Source organism: Anoplolepis gracilipes, chromosome 17 (assembly GCF_047496725.1).
Source record: "Anoplolepis gracilipes chromosome 17, ASM4749672v1, whole genome shotgun sequence".
NCBI classification, from domain to species: domain Eukaryota; kingdom Metazoa; phylum Arthropoda; class Insecta; order Hymenoptera; family Formicidae; genus Anoplolepis; species Anoplolepis gracilipes.
In genome coordinates this window covers 3,103,837-3,130,000 of record NC_132986.1, presented here as the reverse complement: position 1 = coordinate 3,130,000, position 26,164 = coordinate 3,103,837, and the positions used below count along the sequence as shown (strand labels likewise).

Here is a 26,164-nt window from a genome sequence, read left to right as displayed (position 1 = left end):
TATTTATTTTTTCTTCGATATTTAAATTTTATAAATAATTTTTTACAAGTGCAACAAAAATAATTTGTGCAAATGATAAAAAATGGAACAAAGAATATGGAATAAATTTTGCTCTGAATATCGAGATATTTGATACACTAGTAGATACACGATATCATCGAGAAACGATCGAGTTTCGTTATTCTAGTATCAAGCTAAAAATTCTCGACTGTATAAGAGAGAACAGTGCTAAGAAATTATAATAATGTATGTACATATAAAGATATAATAACAAAAATTACAGTATTCATTGGCGTACAAGTCTGTGTATAAAATTATTTAACAATAAAATAAAATTTGCACTAACAAAAAATATTCAAAAAGTACGTTTGGTCGGTACGTTTAAAATATATTTACCCTGTTTATTTCAAGGATAATTTTTTGCCATTTTAATAAATATTGTAAAAGTTCCCCGTTCTTTATACGACAAAATTTTATCACTCGCTGACCCTGCTATCTCCTCCTTACTCGTCAAACGCAAAATATAATTAGAATATTCGCTCAGGACTTGTTATCGTATCCGGTTCGAGAGAAACGGAGAGAACGCTTCTAGCGGAGACTCCCATATTTCATTGTCGATCATTTATCCATAGTTTCGCTTATCGAATGTCGCGATCAAAGGACGCGACCAATGATGCTTTGCAATTCTTGCCGCACCTCCGTGCGACTTAATACCGTTAAATTGCTAGGTAATACTGGCTCATTAAAAACTGATCGTTTGCAGAAAAAACGAATACTTAATTTTTAATTGCGTTTAATCCGCAAATTATTGTAAAAATAATTTTTTTTCTCAATTTTTGTTGCAAAAAAATCAAACTTTGAGTGCATTTTAAATATATCCATCACGTGTTGATACAAAACACTTTATATAAGCAACTCTCTCATTAACATTTTTGAGCGTTTTACCTCATAAATTTATTTGCTTTTTGGAGTTAATTAATAATAGAGAATCGATCAATCCTATATATTTAGAACAAGGATAGCCTTAATCTTGAACTATACGACTCTTGCTATTGTGGTCTTCAAGATACATACCATATCCTATTTCAGATATGACCGTATGATTACGATTCATCAGTGACCTTCGTGCCGATAGATCAACGGAAATGACCAGTCGTTGTCTTTGACATGTTCCGTTCTGCACTTGTATAGCACAATCGTTGTATGGGGCGCAAACGACTTCAGCACAAAATGCCGTGAAAATGTATAGACAAGATATTTTTCTCCATATCATATAGCAAACTAATTTTCCGATCTCCATAATGCAAATTATAATAGCTAGATAGGTAGATTGTTATGGCAGCCATTATTACGTTAATTTAAAGCTATAAATCGAATAATGCAGCGATACTAATTTCACATGTTTTCTATTCACTCGTTAAAAATGTATCGGTTGGACAAGAATATTTTTATTGCAAATCAGGCTTCGATTGGACGGATATATTTGCAATACTGTTTTTCTCGTTCCAAGAAATGTACATACACGTACATATAAGTACAAGATAAATATAACTTTCTGTTAATTTAATCGCTTTTTGATGTTAGATAATATTTAATGTATATAAACAAGTACGTTTGAGTGTTAAAATATACGGATATATCAATTAACGTTCATTATTTCTTACAATATGCGCGACCGTGTTACGTCAAACGGAAGTTATTCTCCGATTTCGTATACATAACACGCGATGATACTTTTTTCTATATAAATTTTAAATAGTAAACTAACCCCAAATCAAGTCGTCCTGCGGACTAAATTTATCCTGCACGCAATATAAATATAGAATTCGCATTAAATTCGTGCAATTTATTCTATAAAAATACTAAATTAAATTTAATATTAAATTTAATATTAAATATTAAATTAATTTAATATTTTACATGCATATTCGAATAATATAAACGCCTCATTAAGGTCACATATTAAATATACAATATGAAATGTTTATATTATTCAAAAAATGATGAAAAAATTATTGTCTCTCAATATATTTCCGACACTTCCATCTACTCTTATATTTTCAACTGAATGTTATTCAAAATAAAGAAGTAATAAAAACTGCAGATCTACCGGTTTTTTAAAATAAATTATACAAAGTTTTAGCATAATTATATGATAATAGTCATAATCGAGATATTACTGAGAGATATGTTTCAATATTAAAATGTGAACGGAGGCGTTACCAATCCCAAGTATCCTAAACTATATATGCTGTCCCTGAACCTGTAAACACGCCTGTTGCCACTATTACTGAGCGTATATAAGATAGACGTGCTATCACAATGCGCAGTGTTATATTACCACTGTATCCGACGACAGCAACTGACAACATTTTAACGCTTAGGACTTCCTTCCACAAACATATGTTATACGCAATTTATCCACCGACGTTCTAGCGATTAAAAAATTTTTGAAAGTTATTTCACGCTTCACCGAACAAAAAAGTGCAATATAAATTCGTGAATTTTATTATATCATTCATGGAGGAATTACATGCGTCAAATCTGGTTGATGCGATGCGCATCGACAGCGACAAGAATACTTCCAGTTTCGTGAAAGAAGTACCGAAGATTACGCGATATTCGGTAAGAAATTAGGATGGACCAATTCAATATAAAAATTGAGAAAAGAATTGAAATGCAAAAATGCAAAAATTGAGATAGATGCGAATTAAACATTGTATTGTAGTGATGTAAAATTGTATTTTAAGGTGTAATTATTTTAAGATATATTTATTTTAAGGTATTTTTTAAATTTAATTATTAAAGTTAATATAATTTAATTCAAGTATATCGTGTGAGATGTTTCTTTAGAGTAAGATTCAAATATTAAGTATAATTTCGAAGAGCTTTACTCTTGATGATGATGTGAAAAATTGTATTTTAAATGAATTGAATAATTAGATGAATATTATTTTTTCGCAAAATCATGAAACCTTAGTAAACATAATTTTGACTCAAGGTCATTATAATCTTTCATTATTTACTTTATGTGTTACACATTCGCGGTTTCCTTTAAAATTTCGCTGTTTTATTTTGAATAAATGTAGGAATCGTGTCTTTGTATATACAAGCATATATTTGTCATATCGAAATTTTATTACAATACAATCACTGAATATGATGACACTTTTTCGAAAAAGTCATACTTCTATATAGAGAGAAAAAGAGAGAAAGAAAATGTTTCACTCTTTGTTCTTCGTGTGATGTATGAGAAAATGTCCAGCGCAATGATCTAATCATTTTCCCACGGCAATTGTCAGAAATAAGGGATTATTATTCAGATTATTAATTACGCTGAAAGAAACTGAACGTAAGATCAGTACAAGTAAGAATGCACTACCCTTGACGTGACGTAAGTCAAATGATGACAAAGACATCCTATAGAAACGCAACGACGCGTAATGCTCAGGTACCGGTTATCTTATAATTGCGACAAATGTTATCAACACATTACTTAATAATTATCTTTAAAACGACTTGCCGATGGAAGGACATTTCGAGCTACACGCGAACAATACAATTCAAGACAAAGAAGTTTTACATGGTTCATGTTTATATTTGAAACCATGTGTCACGATGTTACAATAACAATGCAGACATCTAAGATAAAATTTAATAAGACAAAATTCCTAATCTTTAAAAAAATTTTAAATCTTTAAAAAATATTTAAAAGTAGACATCCCGCTACAAAAACTTTTTATAGTCTTACTTTTGTTCTTGCTCTGTGTCGTTTGCAAAGCTTGTGCCAAAACGCACGTCACACACGCAAGAGATCTTATCGACTCTTATAAATCACAGCCTAGAAGTAGATCAATGACGAATTAGCACTGGATGACGTTGACCGCTCAATGACCTATCAACGTCATAAAACGCGATAAAATAGCGTTGAATAAATGCGAGTGTCACACGAACATCAACGTCGACATTCAGCATAACAAGCTGGAGAATACTCTTATTTATGAAAATCTCCTTTGAATCTCTAATTTGTGAATTATCCCATAATTTTTTTACATAGAAATTATGCACAAATTATGTTAAATTTTTTATTGTCATATAATTATGTGCTTTACATCTCGATCAATTCAATATCCTATCAAGTACAGGTAGCTTTAATTACAATAGTTCCACGTACATTATTGAATAATGACATTCGATGCTGATAATTTTTTTGATAATTTCAAGGTAGGATATCGATTGCTCAATTACTGATCAATTTCGAATTTTTTTGTAATTTTTGTATCAAGTCCTAATTATAAAAATATATCGTAAACTTCTTCTATAATATTAAATAAATTTCTCAAAAGTCTCATAATTGTATAATATACTTAATTTTGCTACGTTATTTCAGTTGGCTGATTCGGCCGACGGATTGAGCAGTGATATGGACTATCACATTGAAATAATTAACAAGGACGATAGATTGAGGGTGCTAAAATTCCTGAGGAGGTTCTTCTTCAGAGACGAACCACTCAATCAATGCATTCAACTAATTCCGGAGGGCGAGGACAGTACTTGCTTGGAATTGGAGGACTTTTGCAGTCATTCATCGTTCGAAAATAATTTGAGTTTAATGGCAGTTACTACGAGTGGTGCAATTGTTGGTGTCCTGCTCAATGGTAAAATCATAACGACCATTTTTTCATGTGATATATGAGATTTCATTTTTTTTTCCCTCCGTATGCATTTATTCGTATCCGATAAAATTTCAAATTAAATGATAATTTTCACATCTGCTCAACCGAGACCCGAGACATGAGTATATTAGAGGAAAAAAAGTAAATTTATTCGTACAATAAATGCTCTATGTAACAGATTCCTTTGTAGACTCACTTCTCTTCTCTTTAAATTTTAAAACAAAAACATTGTAATTATAAACACTTTTGCAACGAATTTAAAAGAATTTTTCGTGCATTTTACATCATCTAAATGAATCGTTTTCTTGTACCTTTCGAGTATAAAGTGTTAATCATTATGAATATATTGTTAGAAATAAATTTTAGCGAACACAATCAATTTTTTCCAATTATTCCTCAAAAGTTTGAATCATCAATATTTGTTTATTAAAACTGTTCTCGTTGATGTCATTAAAGTTTGAAATATTTTACAATTGTTTATAATGTATTACATTAAACATTGCTCTTGTTAGTTTGATGTTCTAAATCTATAATTAAGAAGCATTGATGTACACTCGTTAATATATAAAAAGTAAACATTTATTTCCATCTGTTTTTTTTAAATACGCTCATGTCTCAGTTGAACAGATGCAAAAATTACCACTTAATTGAGTATCTATCGCATATGCCAATAATGCAGAAGAACAAACTGAAGAATCCAACTATTCGGTGTTACGTAAAATGTTATGGATCTCGAATGATCTTGTGAGTTACTTAATATACCAATTATGACTTAAAAAAGATAATCGCATCATAGATTTACCTGTTGATAGATATATATTTACATTTCAATGCATATAAGGCAGGCAAACAAGCTTACGCGAGATTCGAAAATTAGAATTGGAAATTATGTATTGCATATACGATCTCTCTCTCTCTCTCTCTCTCTCTCTCTCTCTCTCTCTCTCTCTCTCTCTCTCTCTCTCTCTCTCTCTCTCTCTCTCTCTCTCTTCTTCTCTCATATTAATGATATCACGAAAAATATTAATCAAGAACTAAAACAATTAACTGATACTTACATAATAACATAGATAAAGAATAATTTAAATCAATGATGTTAATTTACAAACAGACTAAAACAATTTTTTAGAAAGTTAAAATGTTTATTTCTTTGAAAGAAACATTGTATAAATATAAGAAAGAAAGGAACACTCATTATATTTCTATGTAAAAATATTTAAAAAATATTATGTTTCCAAATTAGAAAATAATACCGAAATTCAGATAGATTAATAGATTTAGATATTACGATTTTATATGTTTAAGAAACCTATTGGTTCGATCTATTCAGACAACATCCATTTAAGTCGTTAATATATCGAGTAATTTCATTGAAGTTGATAAAAATAATATCACGTAAACGCACTCTCATAAGAGAGAAAAGAAATATCTTTAAATATCATTAAACTTGAAAAAAGTTATTTATCTATCAGGCTCAAAGAATGATTTGCTTTTTCAAATATTTTCTTCAATAGAAAAATTGAAACATTTTATTTCTTCAACTAAATTTTTTGTGTAAAAAATAAATTATATTTTAAACTGAGAAAGAGTTAAATTATTCTATATGGAAATATCTTTTTTTGACCTCTTGAACTTTTAAACAGTATTACGTGTACCGTTGTCCGTCATATCAATTATAGTTGTTAATTTAATTCATAGCTTGTCCGGTAATTAATAGCCGTCGTTAAAGCAATATGTAAATGTGTCCTGCGTGGTTGTATGCACGCGCTATATGTAAACAGAACTATATATAATAAAATAATCTTTCGATTTTATTTTCAAATCTCTTATGAGCATTGGAATCCAAACAGAACTAAAAAAAAATTATTATGTTTTCGACGAAAATGTCATGAATAACTGTCAATGACTGCAAATGATTTTACATCGCGAAAAAAAAGAATCTTTAATCAATTTTAACTTAATATTCGTGTATTAATATCTAAATGGCAATGGTAGTTTTGTCCATTAAAAAATATATTATGCATTTAGCATAAATTATTTATATGTAGCTATGTTCTTTCTCAGTTTAAAATATAATAATTTATTTTTTACACATAAGATTTAGTTAAAGAAATGAAATGTTTCGACTTTTCTATTGAAGAAAATATCTGAAAAAGCAAATCACTCTTTGAGCCTCATAAATGAATAACTGTTTTCAAGTTTAATGAGAAAAGATAATTCCTTTCTCTCTTATGGGAGTGCATTCACGTGATATTATTTTTATCAAAAAAAAAATTTATTTTATTTTTTTGCTACAGGTAAAGCAGATCCCCCACCGGACGAAGAGCCGGAATACATAAAAGCGTGCAAAAACACAAAATTTAAAAAAATATTGAGATTATTATATCATGTAGACAAAACCGTGAATAAGGATGGACAATTTCGAGATTTAAACGTCTTGGAAATCAAAATACTCTCCGTAGATACTAATTGGAGGGGGAAAGGTGTTGGGAAGACTCTCATAGAAAAAACGATGTGAGTATTGTTTCTCAGTAATAGGTTTAAAGCTCGATATAAAACAATGTGTTCAAATGAATACATTTTTTTATTTATCCAGAGAAATTGCAAAGGAGCAAGGATTTCATTACGCTAGGGTGGATTGCTCGTCTGCATTCTCCGGCAAACTTTGTGCACGAATTGGTTTCGACGCGATATACAAACTCAATTATAACGACTACGTGGATGAAGAAGGAAAGCCAATCTTTTCACCTGCTCCACCTCATACAGCAGTCGTTAGTTATGCAAGAAAATTATGAAGAACAAAAAAGAAATTAAAGTAAAAGTTGGAATTAAAATGAAAAGGTGATCTTTGGAAGAATTGATAACAAACAAGAATTCAGTTTAAAACAACATATTAAAATATATATTAAATATACTTATATATATAAATATTTGCTTTGTTTTATCTTTCCTTTATGGAGCAAATATCTTTAAATGCACACATAATCATAATAAAAAACAAAATATTTTATAAGAATTGTTTCAAGTATAATTAATAAATTAGAAGTAGTATACGTGTGTATATTTAATTTATTATATGACTTTTTCAATTTTTCTTTTGAAAGTAAGCAAAGCCTAATAAAGAAAAGAATACAACCAAATTCTATCCTTCTTCAAAAATTACAAATTAAACAGAAATTTATTCATTTTTATTTTTAATGGAATAGGATGTCGAATGTGTATGGAAAAAAATATAACCTGTATAATGTACAACTGACACTATTTTAATTGAATAATTTTTGACGAAATATTCATACTAAAATCAATCACTGTTTTTAGCCAAGTACTCGTTAAGATCCTTTGCAGTGTTAATATTTTCTATTACACATCGACTATCATTGAAATTACTATGTGCTACCTTTCTAGTTCGTTGGTATTCAATTTCTAACTGATAATTTCGGGACATCACAAACCTTCTGTTCTTTATAGAATAAAATATAAAAATAAAATGTACCAACCCTAACCCAAAGATCAGGAAAGACATTAGACGACCAAAGTATGCACTTGGGTCTTGTTGAGGTGGTGGCCATGGTCCTCCCGCTGTACGTATCTCATATTCCCATTGACTCCCATATTGCCTGCAACAATATATTCCATTCTTCATCAACTGCATTATTTTATATATTTTATATAATTCATATATATTTCAAATTTTTTATATCTTATAATAATACAATATGTAAAATCAACTATAAAAATAATCTTTTAACAAATTTTTTTAGAAAAACAATTATTCGAAATATTCTATTTATGATTTATGAATATTATAATAATATAATAAATAATAATTATATATATATATATATATATATATTAATATTAATATTATTTATTTATTTCTATTTTTGAATTATGATTTATTTCAAATATATTTTTAGAATACTATATTGTTTGACAATTTTTAATGAAAATAGAAAATCAGTGATGTAAAAGCAGAACTCTAAAAAAATAACAATTGTTTCCATATTGCATATTCAATTAATATAGTCTCTTTTAATATTCAATAAATGTTCAATATAGAAACCACTTATCATTATTTAAAGCTTACATATTTTATGCTTTAAAAAATATAAAATAGGAATATATTTTATAATTAATAAACAATAAATTAAACAATACAGTGCACTTAAACTGAACATTTATTCGTTTAATAATACTTGGACTTACAGTCGTACGGAATTTACTTGATGGAACTGTCATACATTCCACACTTTCAACGCGATATTAATGATATAATACGATGATCACCCGATACTTTTTTCACTGTTCCCGATATTACACGCTTACTTATATGCGAAAGAAATTTTTTCGGTGATTTTATTAATATATTTATCACAATAGTTGAGGTTTGAGACTACAGTCGCGCGAAATTCATTTGATGGAACTGTCGCACGTTTACACAATCAATGAGATATATTGTATCAATGTATAATATAATGATTGCCCGATACTTTTTTCGCCACTCCCGATATTATTTGCAGACGATATTTATCTTTTTTCTACGTAAAATAATAATTCAGATGTGACAAAGCAAAAATAATTCTTTTATAACCGTAAAATATAATAACCGTCGTAATTACAATATAATTATGACGGTAACAATCACAGCTTAATTACATGTTATGATTAACTGATTCCTTCGATATCACGATAATCGATCATAATCGTAATCAATCACGATTTACAATTATAACCGACACTGCAAAAATAATTGCGCTAAAATACTACACAACAAAAACTCTCAAGTTTCGATTCCGCATTCCGATCAAAACATATGGTATTCTGATTCTGAGATTCCGCGTTGTCCAGCATCAAATATGATCATGACGTATCATTTTATTTTTACACATGCAATATATACGAATTTTTTTTTCTTTCTCATATCATTCAAAACGTTTTGTACTATCTTGATTATTGTGGAAATTAGTCTAAGTTTTTCACAATTATCAATCACAATTATTATCATGATAATAATGGTTTAATAATACAATTATAATAAACTTTTTTGTATTTATTATAGTTGCGGTCAACTTGACGCTACAAAAGCGTTGGAAACGTTTAGTTGACCAATCGGAGCAAAGTAGACTTTGTCCCAATTGATCAAACGCTTCGAGCGCCAAATCGAATGTAGTTTAAAGCATATGTATGTCCAATATAAAATGTATTATATAACAATTTTTATCATTAATTATTAACACACGTATTGCAATTTTCATTGATTGATTTATTATTCTTAATAGTATTGCGTGCGTAAATGTATACGTGTTCAATTATTCCATGCTCATTTATAAAGTTTTTTCAAAGTTTTCTATCCAAAAAGTTCCATCCAAAATATATAAAATATATAAGTTTATATAAAAGAAAAATTAAATAAAGGAAATGTTAACATTTTCTCTCACTCAATTTTTTTAAATATAACAATTTTACCTGTTTTGTGAGTTATATGTATAGGATGGATTGTATCTACTACGCTTCAAATCTAAATCATATTGTTGTCTGATATTTTTCTTCCCCAGAATAGAGTAAGCTTCATTCAACTTTATAAAATCAGCATGACCATGTTTTCCACTAACATCAGGATGCAGCTAGCAAAAATATTATTTGTATGACACATTTGTAGGAACATAGAATTTTAGAAATAGCTAAAATAGAAGCACATTGTTTGGTTTCATTATAATATCAGATAAGCTAAAAAATATTTTATATGTAATTCTATATCTCAATTATAAATGAATCATCTATAACATTATTTATAACATACTTGTTTCGATAATCTGATGAAAGCTTGTCTGATTTCTTTCTGCGATGCATTGGGTGAAACATTTAAGGTTTCATAATGATTTTGTTTGTACCTTTAAAAGAAACTACGTACTATGTTGAAAGTCTTAGGTCTGTCCTTTTTAGCACTACTACAGTACATATTATATTTTTAATATTTAGAATGAAATAAATATATATTTCAACAAAGAGAAATTAATAAGAAGAAAAAAAAAACAAGAAAATACACAGAAAATGTACAATATCAAAGCTAAAAAGAACAGGTTTACTGCAGTTTGATGGCAAAGGGAAGATAACTAACCTATGAGTTCCATAACATCTAACTGCACAACAGACTTCCGGTTTACACACTCGAAGAAATTGTGCCATCATTTGCAGTACCTCCGAATGCAGCAGTCATTTCGGAGACATTGCAAAACATTTTGCGCATCAGAGATAAATTAATATATCAGGCAAACTCTGTCATTTTCTAAGTATAAAAATAAAACACGGTGACATTTCACCAATATTTCAACAGAGGACGCCTATTTGCAAGGTAAATTCATTCGCTTATAATCGCGCGCTCGATACATAGCTCTATAGTTGGTAAATGAGAAAACTGTTTTAACGATCTCTAACAAGCCCGATGTAGTTATTTGATGTTTAGCGGTTGCATGTACTGCGTATGTTACATCACTGACAACGGCCGCCATCGGCAACGCGAGAACCTCATTGGCTGCGAAGAGTTGTTTACGCGGTTCAAAAAAGTTGCACATACCTGCTGGCGGTTACAGTGTTGAGAGGTAAAATCCGGATATATTTTCGACATTTATGATTCGTATTTCACGTGCCCGGACTTGACGATGGTACGATATGCCGCTCTCAAAGGATTGTACGAGCTGGAGAAAACGATTGGTAGCGGCGGCTTCGCCAAAGTCAAACTGGCAACTCACGTTGCTACCGGTGAAAAAGTTGCCATCAAGATTATGGAGAAGACGACGTTGGGTGTAAGTCAGAGATTATATATAATTGTCAAAATTATTTTCATTATTTTCTCCAGAGAGAACGACACTGTCATGTTTATCGCAATTTTCTCTTGTATATATCTTTTTAGAATTCTTTTTAGAATTCGTTTTGTTTTTTTTTAAATATAATCTCATTTTAAAATATTTATTTCAGGAAGATTTGCCAAGAGTGAAGCTTGAAGTAGAGGCACTTAAGACACTGTTGCATAAACATATCTGTAAATTGTACCAAGTGATAGAGACAGAAAGTCATTATTTCATGGTATTAGAATATTGTTCCGGTGGAGAGCTATTTGATCACATAGGTAATATATTTCTAAGTATAATATATGAAGAATGTTTTATTATCTTCTCAAGTCTTAACATTGTATCTTTATGTTGCAGTTGAGAAAAACAAATTGTCGGAAACTGAATCTCGAAGATTCTTTTGCCAAATAGTTTCTGCTGTTGTATATATGCACAATTTGGGATATGCTCATAGAGATTTAAAACCTGTAAGGATAGTCTCTATCTGTTAAAATAATAATTGTTATTTAACTTGGGTTATTTATTGTACTTTTTTTTAACAGGAGAATGTTCTATTGGATAAAGAAGAGAATTTAAAATTAATTGACTTTGGGCTATGCGCAAAACCGAAGATGGGAATGCAAGCACACTTATATACTTCTTGCGGTTCTCCAACTTATGCAGCACCAGAGCTTATAATGGGAAAGAAATATTTAGGTATATAAGCTTCTAAAATTCTTAACATACAAATTTCATTGTAATTTAATATTTAATGTACAAAACATTTTGTGCAGGTTCAGAAGTAGACATTTGGAGCATGGGAGTTCTTCTTTATGCTTTATTATGTGGCTTTTTGCCTTTTGATGATAACAATTTAGAAAATTTATACAAAAAAATACTTGTAAGTTGTAATATTCATACAATTGTCACTTTTTGACATTATTGCACAAGTAAATAAACTGTATTATTCCAGAGTGGCAAATATGAGGAACCATACTGGCTTTCTGATGATAGTAAAGCACTAATTAGGTCAATGCTACAAATTGATCCAGTAAAGAGAATCACTATTCTTGAATTATGTCATCATCCATGGGTTACATCAAATTCTCTGAAGCCTATAGTATTTGTTCATAAAACAAAAGTAAGACACTTTTTCAAAAGCAGAAAAATGGATTTTATAAATAAATATAAATATTTTATAAGTTTTATTTTCATCAAATAGTTTAAAAAAGATGACGAAGTATTGAGCACTATGTCTGCTATTTGTGGTGAGAATAGTACAGACATATGGAAGAAACTTATGCAAAGTGATAGGACTGATTATAGAACAGCTACATATTTATTGTTGCTTGACAGGAAATTACGTGGACTTTCATTAAAAATACCGTCTGTAACAAAATCTCTTCTTAAGCAGGAAATGGTATGTCAAATATTTTTTTTTTTTTATATAATATATTAAATTGATACATATTTTATTTTTTTATAGAACGGCATCAATTTTTCGCAACGTGAAGTAGTAATTAATAATTTTATAACCAAACTTGATCATTCTCCAAGAAGCAAAATAAACAAGTTATCTCCAGTGATTGATGTCACTTACAATGTTCTGCCTAAAAAAAGTGAGGAAAATAACTTTACAGAACCATGTATACCGACACGAAAAAGATTACGAAGTAGAGAGCCTGATGATATATCATCACCTGGTAAGTATTTCATTACCATTGCAACATTCTAATTTTTAGTACCATGTTTTTTTTTTTTTTTTTTATCAAAAAATAGATTTAAATTTTTGAATGAATTTGATTTATCTTGGTTAGTCTAAAGAAATTTTTTATGCATTTATAATGCATCAGTTTTTAATATTATTTAAGATATATATATTTTACATATAACAAACGCTTCTCGAACGTGTTGCAGCCGCAATTAGTCTTGTAGTACGTTTTCTAAAGTTTATTTCTAATTGGGTGATGCTAGTACCACCTAATTAAAACTTTAATGAAAGTTTCCGACCGTCATAAATTACAGTAGTCGCGAAAAGTAGATAATTACCTCGAAAAGAGGAACGACTTGCTAATAAACGCAATTTGAACTTAAGAATCCCAGTGTATCTCTTCTCGAAAACTTCTTAGATGTACTATTTCTCAAGCACTATCACATTTAAATCTTTACTACTTGGAAGTATATAAAATTTTTATTTAATCTTATATATGTATATATATATATATATCATATATATCTTGTATATATATCTTATATATATCTTGTATATATATATATATATCTTATATATATCTTGTATATATATATATATATATATATATATATATATATATCTTATATATATCTTATATATATATATATATATATATATATATAAGATTATATAAACATTTTATATACTTTCAAGTAGTAAAGATTTAAATGTGATAGTGCTTGAGAAATAGTACATCTTGTATGTATACCGACACGAAAAAGATTACGTATCTATATTTTTTGTTATACAATAATAATATCCAAATTATAGGTGTTTGATTTGGAATTTTCTTAATAATTTTATTATAAGTTTATATATTAGTTCCAGCAAAAAGACCGCCCGATAATAGATTAGTTACCACTCCTACGCAATGTTTGACACCAGATTCCAAGTGAGAAAATTTATGAATTAATATACATAAAAATAATATAATAGATATATAAAATGTAGCTAAAAATATAATGTATGTTTTTAGAACTGCACAAACATCTACACCTGGCAGTGCAAGAAAAGTCATAATGGGATTAGAACGAGGATTAAATCGAGTGAGATATGTTCTTACACCAAAGAGGCGAGTGAAGAATGAAAATATCAATCCTGACGAACCGAACATACTGTCAGGAAAGGTATAGTTAACAAAATCGTTTTATAACGTATGAAAATAATGTCAAAAGAAATTGCTTTATTGTAAATGATGGTAATTGTTCTTTTGTTTTCAAAGGGACTATCTAACGTATCTGCAACATGTAGTGGTTGTCCAAAGCATGTCCTCTCGAAATTACGAAGAGCACTTCGGCGAAAGGGTATAATGTGTCATCAGAAAGGGTAATTATAAACTTTTTTAAACACTTGGCATGTATATTAGTTTAGTTGTGTTATCAAAAATTGTTTTATAGATTTATTCTGCAAGGAGAGACTGAGGAATCCTTTTCAGAAGACAAGAAAACTTCGTCCAAGTCAATTTCCTCTCAGAATTCTTGTTCCTTTGAGCTTGAAGTTTGTCTTTTGGAGATTGGCCCAAATGGGAAACGGTTAGTTGGCATTCGCCGAAAAAGATTAAAGGGCGACGCATGGGTTTATAAACGCGTCTGTGAAGAAATTCTTGCTCTCACAGCAGAGGACATCTCTATCGATCCAGAAGATTCTTTCGAGTCCAAATGTCCTATTTGAGGTAGCTCTCATATATATTATTTATAGCGTAGATTTCTCGATATGTGCGCTCTGAATAATCTGATAGTAAGAGATACTTGCACGTGTCTTGATTTCTTAATATATAACACAAGATTTATGTTTTGTTGGAAGATTAATAGGAGAATATATGTGCAACGCATAGTATAAGCCTTAAAAATATGCAATTCTTAAGTGTATTCACGTGTTTAATGTGTAATTATTATGAAGAGAGATTATTTGATGTAATATAACATTTTCAAGAGATAAAAACTATATATGACTAAAGTATAACAGATCGATAAAGATCTATAAAAAATATTCCCGAAGTACAGATTGTAATCATATAAGCGAAATAATGTAATAGTATTTGTGCGATATTATTATAATCTAATAAATTTATATACTACATCCTTCTTACATATTTATTTTTTTATTATTTATATATTGGGGGTACAAGTAAGTTTTAAAGGATTTTTTGTGTGAAAATTGAGGCTTTATTGTGCAAAAATGGTAACAAATTGATTACTCAAAGTATTGTCCATCGCTAGCCACTACTTTTTCCCATCTTTCTGGCAGCATACGAATTCCGCGTTGAAAGAACGATTGGTCTTTAGAGGCAATCCAAGAATCGACCCATTTTTGGCATTTCTCGTAAGAACGGAAGTGTTGCTCAGACAGGTCATGAGTCATTGATCGAAACAAGTAGTAGTCGGAAGTCGGAAGGAGCAACGTCTGGAGAATACGGCGGGTGGGGTAGGATATCCCATTTGAGTGTTTCAAGTAGTTCTGGACTGGCATTGCAACATGTGGTCGAGCATTGTCGTGCTGCAAAATCACTTTGTCGTGTCTCTGCTCATATTCCGGCCGTTTCTCCTTCAATGCTCGGCTCAAATGCATCAATTGTAGTCGATAGCGATCCGTGATGGTTTTATTCGGTTTTAGCAGCTCATAATATACTACACCCAGCTGATCCCACCAAATGCAGAGCATGAGCTTTGATCCATGAATATCCCACGACTTCTTACGCTTTGGATTGTCGTAATGAATCCACTTCTCATCACCATAGTTACGATTTGATGCAAAAAACCCTTCCGTTTTTGCCTTTGGAGCAGCTGTTCATAAGCAAACAAACGCCGTTCAACATCTCTCGGCTTCAACTCGTACGCCACCCAATTTCCTTGCTTCTGAATCATTCCCATGACTTTGAGGCGTTTTGAAATGGCTTGTTGAGTCACTCCCAATGATTCTGCCAATTCTTTCTTCTTGCGTTTGACACGAATCTTGATCAAGTAATGCCTCCAATTCTGCATCTTGGAAAACCTCTCTTCCACCGCCATGCCGGTCTTCGACGTCAAAATCACCGTTCTTGAAGCGTTGAAATCGCTCTCGGCACGTTCTTTCACTAATAGCGGCTTCACCATAAGTATTTGATAGCATTCGATGAGCCTCAGCCGCAGATTTCTTCATATTGAAGCAGAAAATTAAAACCTCTCGCAAATGACGAGAATTTGGCTCGTAAACTGACATTTTGAATCGAGAATAACTTTATGATGCAGACACAAATCGACTAATATTTCGATGGCGTTATGTTTACAAATGCCTAAGCTTATTGTATGACGTCTACGATCTATTTATTTCGGCCACCACTTACCGTTACAGCCATCTATTGGAAAACGGCGGAAGCAAAGTTGTACACCTAATATATATATATATTATATACAACATTATTATAATAAAAAAATCGTCATGGTTTCTCGATAAATTTCAACATCGGAAAGAAATAATTATTGAATTTTTTATTCCGTAGAGAACGGCGATATCGATACTAAGAATCTCCCGACTGAAACAATCGCCTATTTCATGTACAACACAAAGAAATTTCTTGCGCGCACTTTGGAGCGCTTTGAGCCCTTTCTGTTCAGAATATGTAAAGCTCAATTTCGCGTTTATACCACAGATATAAAGTATTGCGGCCCGTTTGAAGCGATCCGCCGCGGCCTGCCAATAGAGCTATATAGACAGCCGAAGATATAAAATCACCACAAATCGATCAGCATAAAGTGGAGTAGCGGCGCGTATACATCTTCATTTTCGCTTTATGGGAGAGAAAACAAGAGAAAGAGAGAGACCGACACCTTTTATATCTGCCTTCGAATAATCGTCGGATCTTCCCTCTCTCGCGCACGCAAACCCATATCCACGCACGTAGGTCGCGATTATCGTTTTTTCTCCCTCACCGATTCGGTATCGGCGCGAGACAAAGCCCGGTTGTTGGCGGTCCACGGTCTTGCAATTGTTGTACTCACGGCGAAAAAGAGAAAAGACGATACGAAGAAAGACGATTGCCCGCAAAATTGCTGTACGACGCAAAGCATCGTCTACGGAATCTTTTGGAAGTTTCTCTGGAAACTGAAGATGGAATGTTGGAAAGAAAAAAAGGAGAATAAATGCGGTATTATATGTGTTCAACAGGAATGTAAATATTATAAAAGAAAAAAAAGATAAGCTTTTCGCGTCAATCATAAAATAAGGTAATTATATTTCGAAGTAACAAGTTGCGATTAATTATAAATATTTAAAATTAATCTCAAGTTACATAAATGAACACGAGAGAATTGCGTAATAAAGTTAGTCTCTGCGCGTGATATATGCAAGTCTCTAAGTTGACAGGATATAAATTACAACTAACTTAGGCACGTACTGTACGCGATCTTCGTCATTGCCTTTAATCCAAAAAAGGATTGAAGCGAAATAGGAAAATATATATGGATGTCTAATTCATTTACATATATGTTCGTTTAAAATAATTTGATACCATATCGGTAAAGAATCTATATTCAACATTTATAAATTATTGCACAATATAATTTAACATATTAATTTATCTTAGGTTTATTTTTAAGAATATCTCATTTTTAAGTTTTATATTTAATTCCTCATAGGAGGCATTTTTGCACAAGAGTTACATAGTATATTATAAAAAAAAAGTAAGATATCAATATAATCGAGCGGCTGCAACGCGTGAAAAGTACTTTATAGCAATATATAATCTGTATTCAACATTTATAAATTTATATTGCACAATATAATTTAACATATTAATTTATCTTAAGTTTATCTTTAAGAATATCTCATTTTTAATCTTTATATTTAATTCTTCATAAGAGACATTTTTGCACAAGAGTTATATAGTATATTGTAAAAAAAATATGATATCGATATAATAGAGTGGCAATGCGTGAAAAGTACTATATAGAAAGCAATAAGAACTATTGGAATTAATTACAGGAGACAATTTAAGCGTCGAATAAATTTGCCACGCGTGAAAGGTGGCGCTGCAAAACCGAGGACAAACTTCACAGTTCTCGTTCCCGCCAACGCAATGTATCGGTCGTCCGACACCGGTTCGTATTAATTATCGTCTGGCCGGTGGCTAATTAAGGATTGGGGCAATGAGGCACGGCGATACAGTTTCCGCGATAATGATTATCTGCGACGGTAATTGAATGAGCGGCGCTGGAGGAACAAAGAAATAAAGAGGGAAGACGCGTGGCAGAAGCGTACGCAAAAAATACGCAATACTTAAGTAGCGTCGAAAAAGACACGTAAGATAATCTTTATGTTCTTCTTCAATATTTACATCTTTCATAACAGTGTTGCGCTTAGATAATTTAAAATAATCTAGATATAGATAAGATAAATTATATGCGTCTGTATTTGAGATAAGATAAAGATAATCTTAATTTAAATATATCTAGATAAAAGATAAATTAATTGAATATTTATCTAGATACTTTTAAGATAATATTCAAAATTACAATTTATATAAAAATAATACACTTCAGAAAACTATAAAAAATATAAGCATATATTTCAGCTTAATACATTAAAGGTTTAGAGTTAAATTACAAATATTTATTTTTTAAAAACAATAATTTTTCGAACATATTATCAGATAAATGATTTCTTCGAGGTACGAATATCTGTTGCCCGCAACTGAAAAGACGCTCCACTGGCGCGGATGATGGTAATGTTGTGTTATATTTTATAGATATATGATATATATAGTGTTATATTTTGTAAATATAATATGATCGAACGCAGAATGAGAAAAATGACACTGATTACATTATCTTAGATATTTTATAAAAGATACTACTTTTTTTAATCTGAGATACAGATAAAGATATCATATACTTTAATTATATAGATAAAAGATAAAATAAACAATAAAGACATTTAGATAAAAATCTAGATAATTTTATTTAGATAACGGAAAACACTGATAACAGCCTTCAACTTTTACGATACGATATTAAAATCCGAATGCGCGCCGACTATAATCAACTAAACTGAATTAAATTTAAAACTAAATTCTAAATAATCATATTCGGCTACCGGATCGTTATCTGCAGCGCCTATTGAGAAGGTTAAAATCGTAAAATCACGACGCGTGATTTTACGTTCTCTTTTGCGGAAAGATATCCTTTCTCTCTCTAAAAAATTCACTAACGATTTTGTTTGTGTGTAGGAAAAAATGAAAGAAAGAAAGAAAGAAAGAGAGACACACTCCTCACTGATGAAGACGGAAAAGAAAACAGCGTCGGTGGAACCGAGAAAGAGGAAAGTCCTTATACCGGCTTAGAATGCTTCGAGTCAAGCGAGTTTACGAGCGCGAAACGTGTTACCAAGTGGTAAATGTAAGAATATGTACAAAGACGTATATACACACGCGCATGAGGAAGAAGAAGAGGAGGAGGTAAGGGTGGCACGCGCGGCCCGCTTCTATCGCTTCCGGGCATCAGCGTGCTCGCGAGCCGCGGCTAATTGCTCTTTAATGCAAGCGAACGAACGGGTTGCTTTTCTTGGACGTATGTCGAGGAAGAGCTAGTTTCGCCGACGTTGTTAACGACGAGAACGTCACGTTAGCGTTACAATAATTTCGCTTGGGGTGTCGCGATATGTATCACGGTAGAATCACGAGGTGTGTTTCAAGAAATTTTGAAAAGGCGCGAATCAGAAACATCTAATTAAATTCATCTCGCGTCTCTTCTTTCCTCTTTTGACGTTAGAAAAGTCTTCGAGCGTTTCTTTGCACGGCGAAACGATATAATCGTGGCATTGCGGGTGAAAGTAAACATAGTTTCTTGTAGGTTCCTCGAGAGTAATTGTGTTTTCTTAAGAAGCGCGGTTTCTTTCGAGTCACGTGCGATTTCAAAGTGACATTCGTTACGCGTAAAGGAGGCGCAATTTCTTCGTATACCGAGACGCATATTCAACGATTTCTTCTCTTCGAGTAATCAGAAGCCGTGTATATCGTTATGCAGCTTGCACTCGGAAGGAAGACGGGGAACGCTAATCATCCGGTTTGCTTATCTCTATTTTTTTTCCTTCCTTCTTTAGGGGATTGGCCCCGATGTTTATTCGCGGGAGGAAAGGGCGCGTTGCTGGCGAAAATAAAGGGCAGAAAGCCCCGGATTCGTCGAGGCATGACCGGCGCGTCCACCAGAAGCTCATACATATGTACGTGGCTCGAACCGGACAGTGGCGAGAAACCCTCCTCCTCCTCCTCTTTCTCCTCTTCCTCCCCTTATTCCTGGGAGAGACCCAGTAGGGAGGTCCCTCCGGAAAAATGAATATGCAGCGTCGCATGGGAGGATATTATTTTATAAAATTTACTATCTCCTGCCCGCGCATTATCCACCCTCGTCGGCCAACTCGCCGCAAGTTTTCCGCGCTAAACCACAGACCTAGTCGCGAGATGAAATATTTCTTAAAAACTTTTTTATTTGAAAATAAATATTTTTTATCTAAAAAAGAATGGATTTTTCCGCTATAAAGTTTCTTTGAAAGTAATTCAAATTTTGATATGTATGAAATCTATAAAAATTTAATAAAAAATACATTCAATATTAAAATATTTTCTAAAATAAAAATATGCATACAAATAACATATGAAATATACTATAAAAAATATATAATTAGCTAATTTTTGACTGTGTACACATGTATTTATAAACTTTACGTTTTTATGTTTTTCTCATAATTTTTACGATGCCTCTCTCGCTTTACCTATTCCTCAAGGTCTCTTTCTCGGGCCAGAGGGATTATAGCCCTCAATCGAGATCTAATTATAACGTCGACTCGCGAGTGTAACCGTTCGTATTTTTTCAAGTTTGTTGCGTGCACATACAGGACTGTTATAAAATGATGCTTCTATAAAATTGTAACCCCTTATCGTCGTAGAGGAAACGAAACATTAAATCGGCTCCGGTCGACGGGGGCGGGCTTGTTTCGGTGGGTGCGTCTGAGATTTCCTGTGTGGACTGTGGATGCTAGGAAAAGGATGGCTTCCTACGTAAAGGGTGCGTCCTTGCCTCGTGCTCGATTTATATACGCAACAAGGAGAACATCAGGGCCTGCGTGTCTTTACTGTATAAATATAAATGTAGGTCGTCGATCCTATGCCCATGATTTTATACGTCTCTATTTTTCTTACAAAACACGTACAGTAATATAATGTATTTCTATAATGGAAATACATTATATTATTCGTACACATATTTATTCATTACATACTTCAGTCTCTATTGTGCAACCCGTGTAACACAACGGAATGTATTCTTTCTATTCATCGCGCACGAATCATATTTTTTTTGCGCGCGCTCTTCCCGTTTCGCCCCAATATCGCAATATCTAAACAACTTTATCATTAATGCAGCAGTAGCACGGCATTACTAGGAATTTGTATATAATGGTGCTATGTGTTACATATGTGATATGTGCCGGGCTACCGGCACATAACGGCGATATCATAAGATACGAACCAATAGAGCCACGATTGTATGGAAATATGTATCTATGAATGAAGACACTTTCATTTATGAAACCAGATACTTATGTACCGGACACGGGCGTTGTAACATCCTGCTATTATGTGTCCTTACCTACCTATTCGTTCTCTTTCTCTCTCTTTCTCCTGTTTTTTTTTTCTCTCCCTTCGTTCTCTCATTCTGACTCTCGTCAGAGCCCATCTTCAGTGTTCATTATTCGTATTAGACATTGCGCTATCGTACCGATGCGTATAATTCCACACATAATATGCATCTTTTTTAACTGTTTTCCCTTAATAAACGCAATATCGTAATAATGCCAAATTGCGGAATCCCTGCATAATCCCTCGACGGACATTTGCGCAGTCTGTACCACAAATTCTTATAATTAACTCTGATATTGCAATATCGCATTCGCAGAATATTGCTGTGTTTGATCTTGACTTTAAAATCTTTCGTGAAAGAGCTCGTGCGTTTGTACTGCGAGTAGACACGACGGAAACAACGTACAACCCTTTCGCGGAGGAGACGGACGAGAAGAGGAAAAAAGATAGAAAGAGAAAGAGAGAGGTCGGCTAAACAGATAGCAGAAGGGAAAGGAGAGAACGAGGCTGAATGCGCCGACTGTGACGCTTTCCGGTCAGGTGCCGCCCTGACGATCCTTCTCCTTCCAATTTCCACGTCGAGATCCGCTCGCTCATTCACTTGCTCTTGTCCTCCCTATTTTGCCCTCCCTCGTCCTTCGTTCGCCATGTCCGAGAAAAGCCGGCGGGAAAAAGGCAGGAAACGGATTGTTTCCGAATGTAGATCAGCAGAATTTCTTCTGAACTGGGTACGTCATGGATGGCAGGAAGTAACGATATCGGTATCTCTTCTTCTCTCGTGCAAAAAATAATATGAGATGAAGACACTCGGATAGAAAGACGTCAGCCGCAATAATTGTACGCATCACATTTTTGATTCCCGATTAACGTCACCGTCAGCGTTTCGCCGTTCCTCTTTCGTTGGTCAGCGAGAGATCGTATCTGATTTTGTTAATACCGGAATAAAGACGGAGTAGTCTCGGTGCTTCATCTCTGTTTACCACATTATTACTCTGCGGCACGTAATTATCACGCTGCCTCGGGAGGCCATTGTCACAATGGACGTCCGGAGTTTCCCTACGATTATCGTACCGAAAATCTCTTCGTGGTCGAGCTCCTCATCGACTTCCTGCCGGCGATGGACGATGATTATTTGTCGCAATGGCACGGTAGAAAACCGCGTGCGTATAAAAATGATACCGCGCCCGGCAACCCAATCTCCTTCCATTGTCTACTGTATATTTCAAGTCCGTGTCGAAAATAACGACTAAATAATGACTCTTACACGTATAGTCGCAATAAATATATCCTTCATTAAAGTAAAAAAAAATATCTAAAAAAGCTAGAAAATTTATTAACGATTTGACTAGAGAGACGCGGTATAATCGACACTCGCGTTATCACAATAGATGACTCCATTCGTATTTTTATACTTTTACATCGCGGAAGAGTACACTTTTGCTATCTGCTATTGTTATTGTCAAGATGTGATAATCCTTTACTCTTCGTCTAAATTCTCTTTGAGCCAGTGCAGAATGTCTCTACATCGTAATTATAATACACTCGTAGATTTTATTTCGCGTTCGAATTCTAAAGGAGAAGTAATTCCCTCGCTATATTAAATGAAAGCAGTTAGTGCTCTATGTGCGTGTTAGCATAAAAATAACTTCCATTTCACAACATTATCGAGTCATCTACGATACGATCAACTTTGGTATATCATTAATTAATCCATGCTAAAATTGCGTCGCGATCGCAGTTTCCTGTTTGTTATAGCGTCATTATTTTTAATTCTAGAGGAATTGGCATGAACGATATGTGTCATGAAATGTAATTTTACATTGTCTATTGCACAAATTTTTTTATTATTCTTACAAGAATTTAGAATCATAAGATTATAAAATGATTAAATTTGTCTTTTCTCAAAATATCATTACTATACTCATACAAAGATTTAAGTGAATTTCTTCCAGAATAGATGGATCGCTAATTAAGAAAACTCACAGCTTATTTTATAAATATGAAATAAATAATATATATATATATATATATATATATATATATATATATATATATATATATATATATTTATATATTTCATGTTTTAACTGTGTTCAATTTGAAGGTGTTTTTCGATACTGCTGAAAATAATTAAAATAAAAAGTGTTAAAAATTTTTCACACAATAATAACGAAAAGGAAAATTAAAAAAGCATTCAACATACTTGTTTCTCTTTTTTATGAATTTTTAAATATATAATTACGGTTTAATTAAATAAAAAGTGTTAAAAATTAAAAAGACAGCATATCTTGGGTTTTTGTTCTCTATTCTACGTAGAATTAATCAATTCGATTCCTTGCTCATATTACGCGTCGGGTACCGTTCTCTCCGGACTAGCCGTGTTATCATCATCGCGAACGCGATAATCTGCGCCACGCGCATGGTCTCGAGCCACGGTAGAGTTTCTCTCTCCGCAATTATCCTACCGAAAAATCTCTCGCGCTCCTCCTCTCCTCACCCACATGTGCGCACATCGGTACGGCGGGGCCGGCTCGGTCGTCGTCGACTTCCTGTACCCGCTGGTGGACAATGACCAGCACTTGCCGCAATGGCCAGAGAACGGCGGGGTAGAGACGCGCTCCTAATATCTGTTCGGCCGATCTAGTTCGCGGAAGCCGCCGTTATTGTGGCACGGCGTGTGCGCGTGCTCGCGTGTATATGTATCCTATGTGCGTGTACATCGCACGCGCACAAACGATCGCGCCGCGGATTCTACAGTATACTGGGTGTACCAGGAAACGATCATCACGCGATTTCAACATTTCGCAATTTGTTGCCAAGCAGCGGGCTTAGCTTCGGACGTGGCGCTCAAATATGCAGTATCGTCGTCGTGATTCGCGGCGGAGGGCTTAGGAAAAAAAAAAAAAAAAAGAAAATGACGAAATTACGAGTAAACCCTGTTTGCGTTCGAGATAGCGCGGAATGTGTACGCCCCGTATAAGTCACACCGACTGGCGTCAGGTACGCGTACGCACGTACGCGTATCGGCGAGGACTCGCGGCGTGTGCGTGCGTCGGCGGAACGAAGAGCAAAGAAAAAAAAAAAGAAGAAGGTGGAGGACGGGAGGAGGAACACCTTCGGAGAGCCTCTTTGGAAGGAGGATATGATGGCTCGTGGCGTTATGCTCCGCGAGCTGTTATGCTCCTCGGGCACCACCGGACCATAAGCGAGGCTACTTCGCTCCGGCGCAACAGCCGCCACGTTTCTCGTTATATCAACGCATCGGCGTCGGCCAAATAAAGTTCGCGCGCGAGAACGGCTTTTTACGGCACGCGCTCGCGCCGCGCCGCCGAGAAATCCGCGAGTAAGATGTTGAAATCTTTTTACGCCATTTTCCAACGCCATTTTTTTCTCTTTAGAATACTACATAATTAAAATATTTATTTCTCCTTTTGATTTTATCAAAATTGACAGTCATTTAATCGACAGATTAAATAATTATGATATTAATATCCTAAAGAAAAATAATCCAAAATTTTTTTTTTTTAATAAAAAAGAGACAGCGGAGAGTATTTTCTCTCACAGAGTTATATATGTTTCATCATAAATATATATATATATATAACGATCGTGGATGAGATGTTGCAACTGTAAAAAAAAGAATTGTACTCTTCCTATTGTTAGGCATGCAATCATGAATGTGTCGTTATCGTATCGTTGTACATTTGTACATACGTGTCGCAATAAATGCGACGTTCATCGGATTCCTCGACGCCGCCTTCACCGGATGCAGACGCCAATGCATCTAGGCACGAGCCACTCGAAGCTGCATGTGCCGCGCCGAGTGATCGCCGATAAATCACATCTTTTTTTTTTACAATTTCATAATTTACTACCGCGGTAGCTCCGATGGATTCGCCGCACTCATGAGAAATGTATGCGATTACGTTCTGTCAGTGGATCAATCGAATTTTCCGCCCTTAAACCCTTTTTCTAATCCTTGGATAATATGGATTCTCCATTTTATTAGCGTTATTTAATATATAAATTTATTAGTTATCATATCTGTATGTTATTTCAATATTTAAGATTTTATATAAAATTTTATGCGTATAGTTTCATTTTTTTTATTATATAGATAAGATTTTGATTGAAATTTTGAAAACTCGCGTATATATTTTCTATATTAATCGATACGTCGGTTTTATACGCGATTACTTTCGGGCCAGTTTTCTCGTCTTCTTCCTCAAGAGAGACCCCGTAAGCTGCGCGCCTCGTCGCCGTCACGCTACGCGTAACTCCCGGCGGAGCCGGACGCCAA

The 26,164-nt window shown here is 33.2% G+C and overlaps 3 protein-coding genes across 6 annotated transcripts in view; 2 read left to right on the top strand and 1 right to left on the bottom strand.

The window, feature by feature from the left end:
* Positions 1 to 7,471, top strand: part of LOC140675098 (arylalkylamine N-acetyltransferase 1) — a 12,886-nt gene extending 5,415 nt beyond the window's left edge. The window contains exons 1-4 of one of the 2 annotated variants that reach the window (XM_072909165.1): positions 2,347 to 2,625; positions 4,391 to 4,658; positions 6,974 to 7,190; positions 7,273 to 7,471. In XM_072909165.1, coding sequence (XP_072765266.1) covers positions 2,521 to 2,625; positions 4,391 to 4,658; positions 6,974 to 7,190; positions 7,273 to 7,471 — 789 coding nt within the window. In that variant the 5' untranslated portion in view covers positions 2,347 to 2,520. Of the gene's footprint in view, positions 1 to 2,346; positions 2,626 to 4,390; positions 4,659 to 6,973; positions 7,191 to 7,272 lie in introns of those variants that run through there. The other variant, XM_072909166.1, reaches the window with a different exon arrangement.
* LOC140675100 (dnaJ-like protein 60) overlaps positions 1 to 10,993 on the bottom strand; it is a 21,973-nt gene extending 10,980 nt beyond the window's left edge. Inside the window, exons 1-4 of one of the 2 annotated variants that reach the window (XM_072909169.1) lie at positions 10,795 to 10,993; positions 10,477 to 10,567; positions 10,143 to 10,300; positions 8,174 to 8,293 (exon numbers count right to left, since the gene is read on the bottom strand). In XM_072909169.1, coding sequence (XP_072765270.1) covers positions 8,174 to 8,293; positions 10,143 to 10,300; positions 10,477 to 10,567; positions 10,795 to 10,865 — 440 coding nt within the window. In that variant the 5' untranslated portion in view covers positions 10,866 to 10,993. Of the gene's footprint in view, positions 1 to 7,241; positions 8,294 to 10,142; positions 10,301 to 10,476; positions 10,568 to 10,794 lie in introns of those variants that run through there. The other variant, XM_072909168.1, reaches the window with a different exon arrangement.
* A 211-nt stretch (positions 10,994 to 11,204) lies between these two features.
* On the top strand, positions 11,205 to 15,348 carry LOC140675093 (maternal embryonic leucine zipper kinase). Of its 2 annotated transcripts, none has more exons than XM_072909154.1 (12): positions 11,205 to 11,479; positions 11,652 to 11,802; positions 11,882 to 11,991; positions 12,067 to 12,220; positions 12,298 to 12,404; positions 12,477 to 12,644; positions 12,726 to 12,923; positions 12,990 to 13,206; positions 14,067 to 14,148; positions 14,233 to 14,383; positions 14,479 to 14,582; positions 14,654 to 15,348. In XM_072909154.1, exons 1-12 carry the CDS (start codon positions 11,336 to 11,338, stop codon positions 14,925 to 14,927), a joined length of 1,860 nt encoding a protein of 619 aa, XP_072765255.1. In that variant the 5' UTR covers positions 11,205 to 11,335; the 3' UTR covers positions 14,928 to 15,348. The 2 variants fall into 2 exon arrangements, with proteins under 2 accessions (XP_072765255.1, XP_072765256.1); XM_072909155.1 differs by having other exon boundaries at positions 11,208 to 11,479; positions 14,079 to 14,148.
* Positions 15,349 to 26,164: the final 10,816 nt, after the last annotated feature.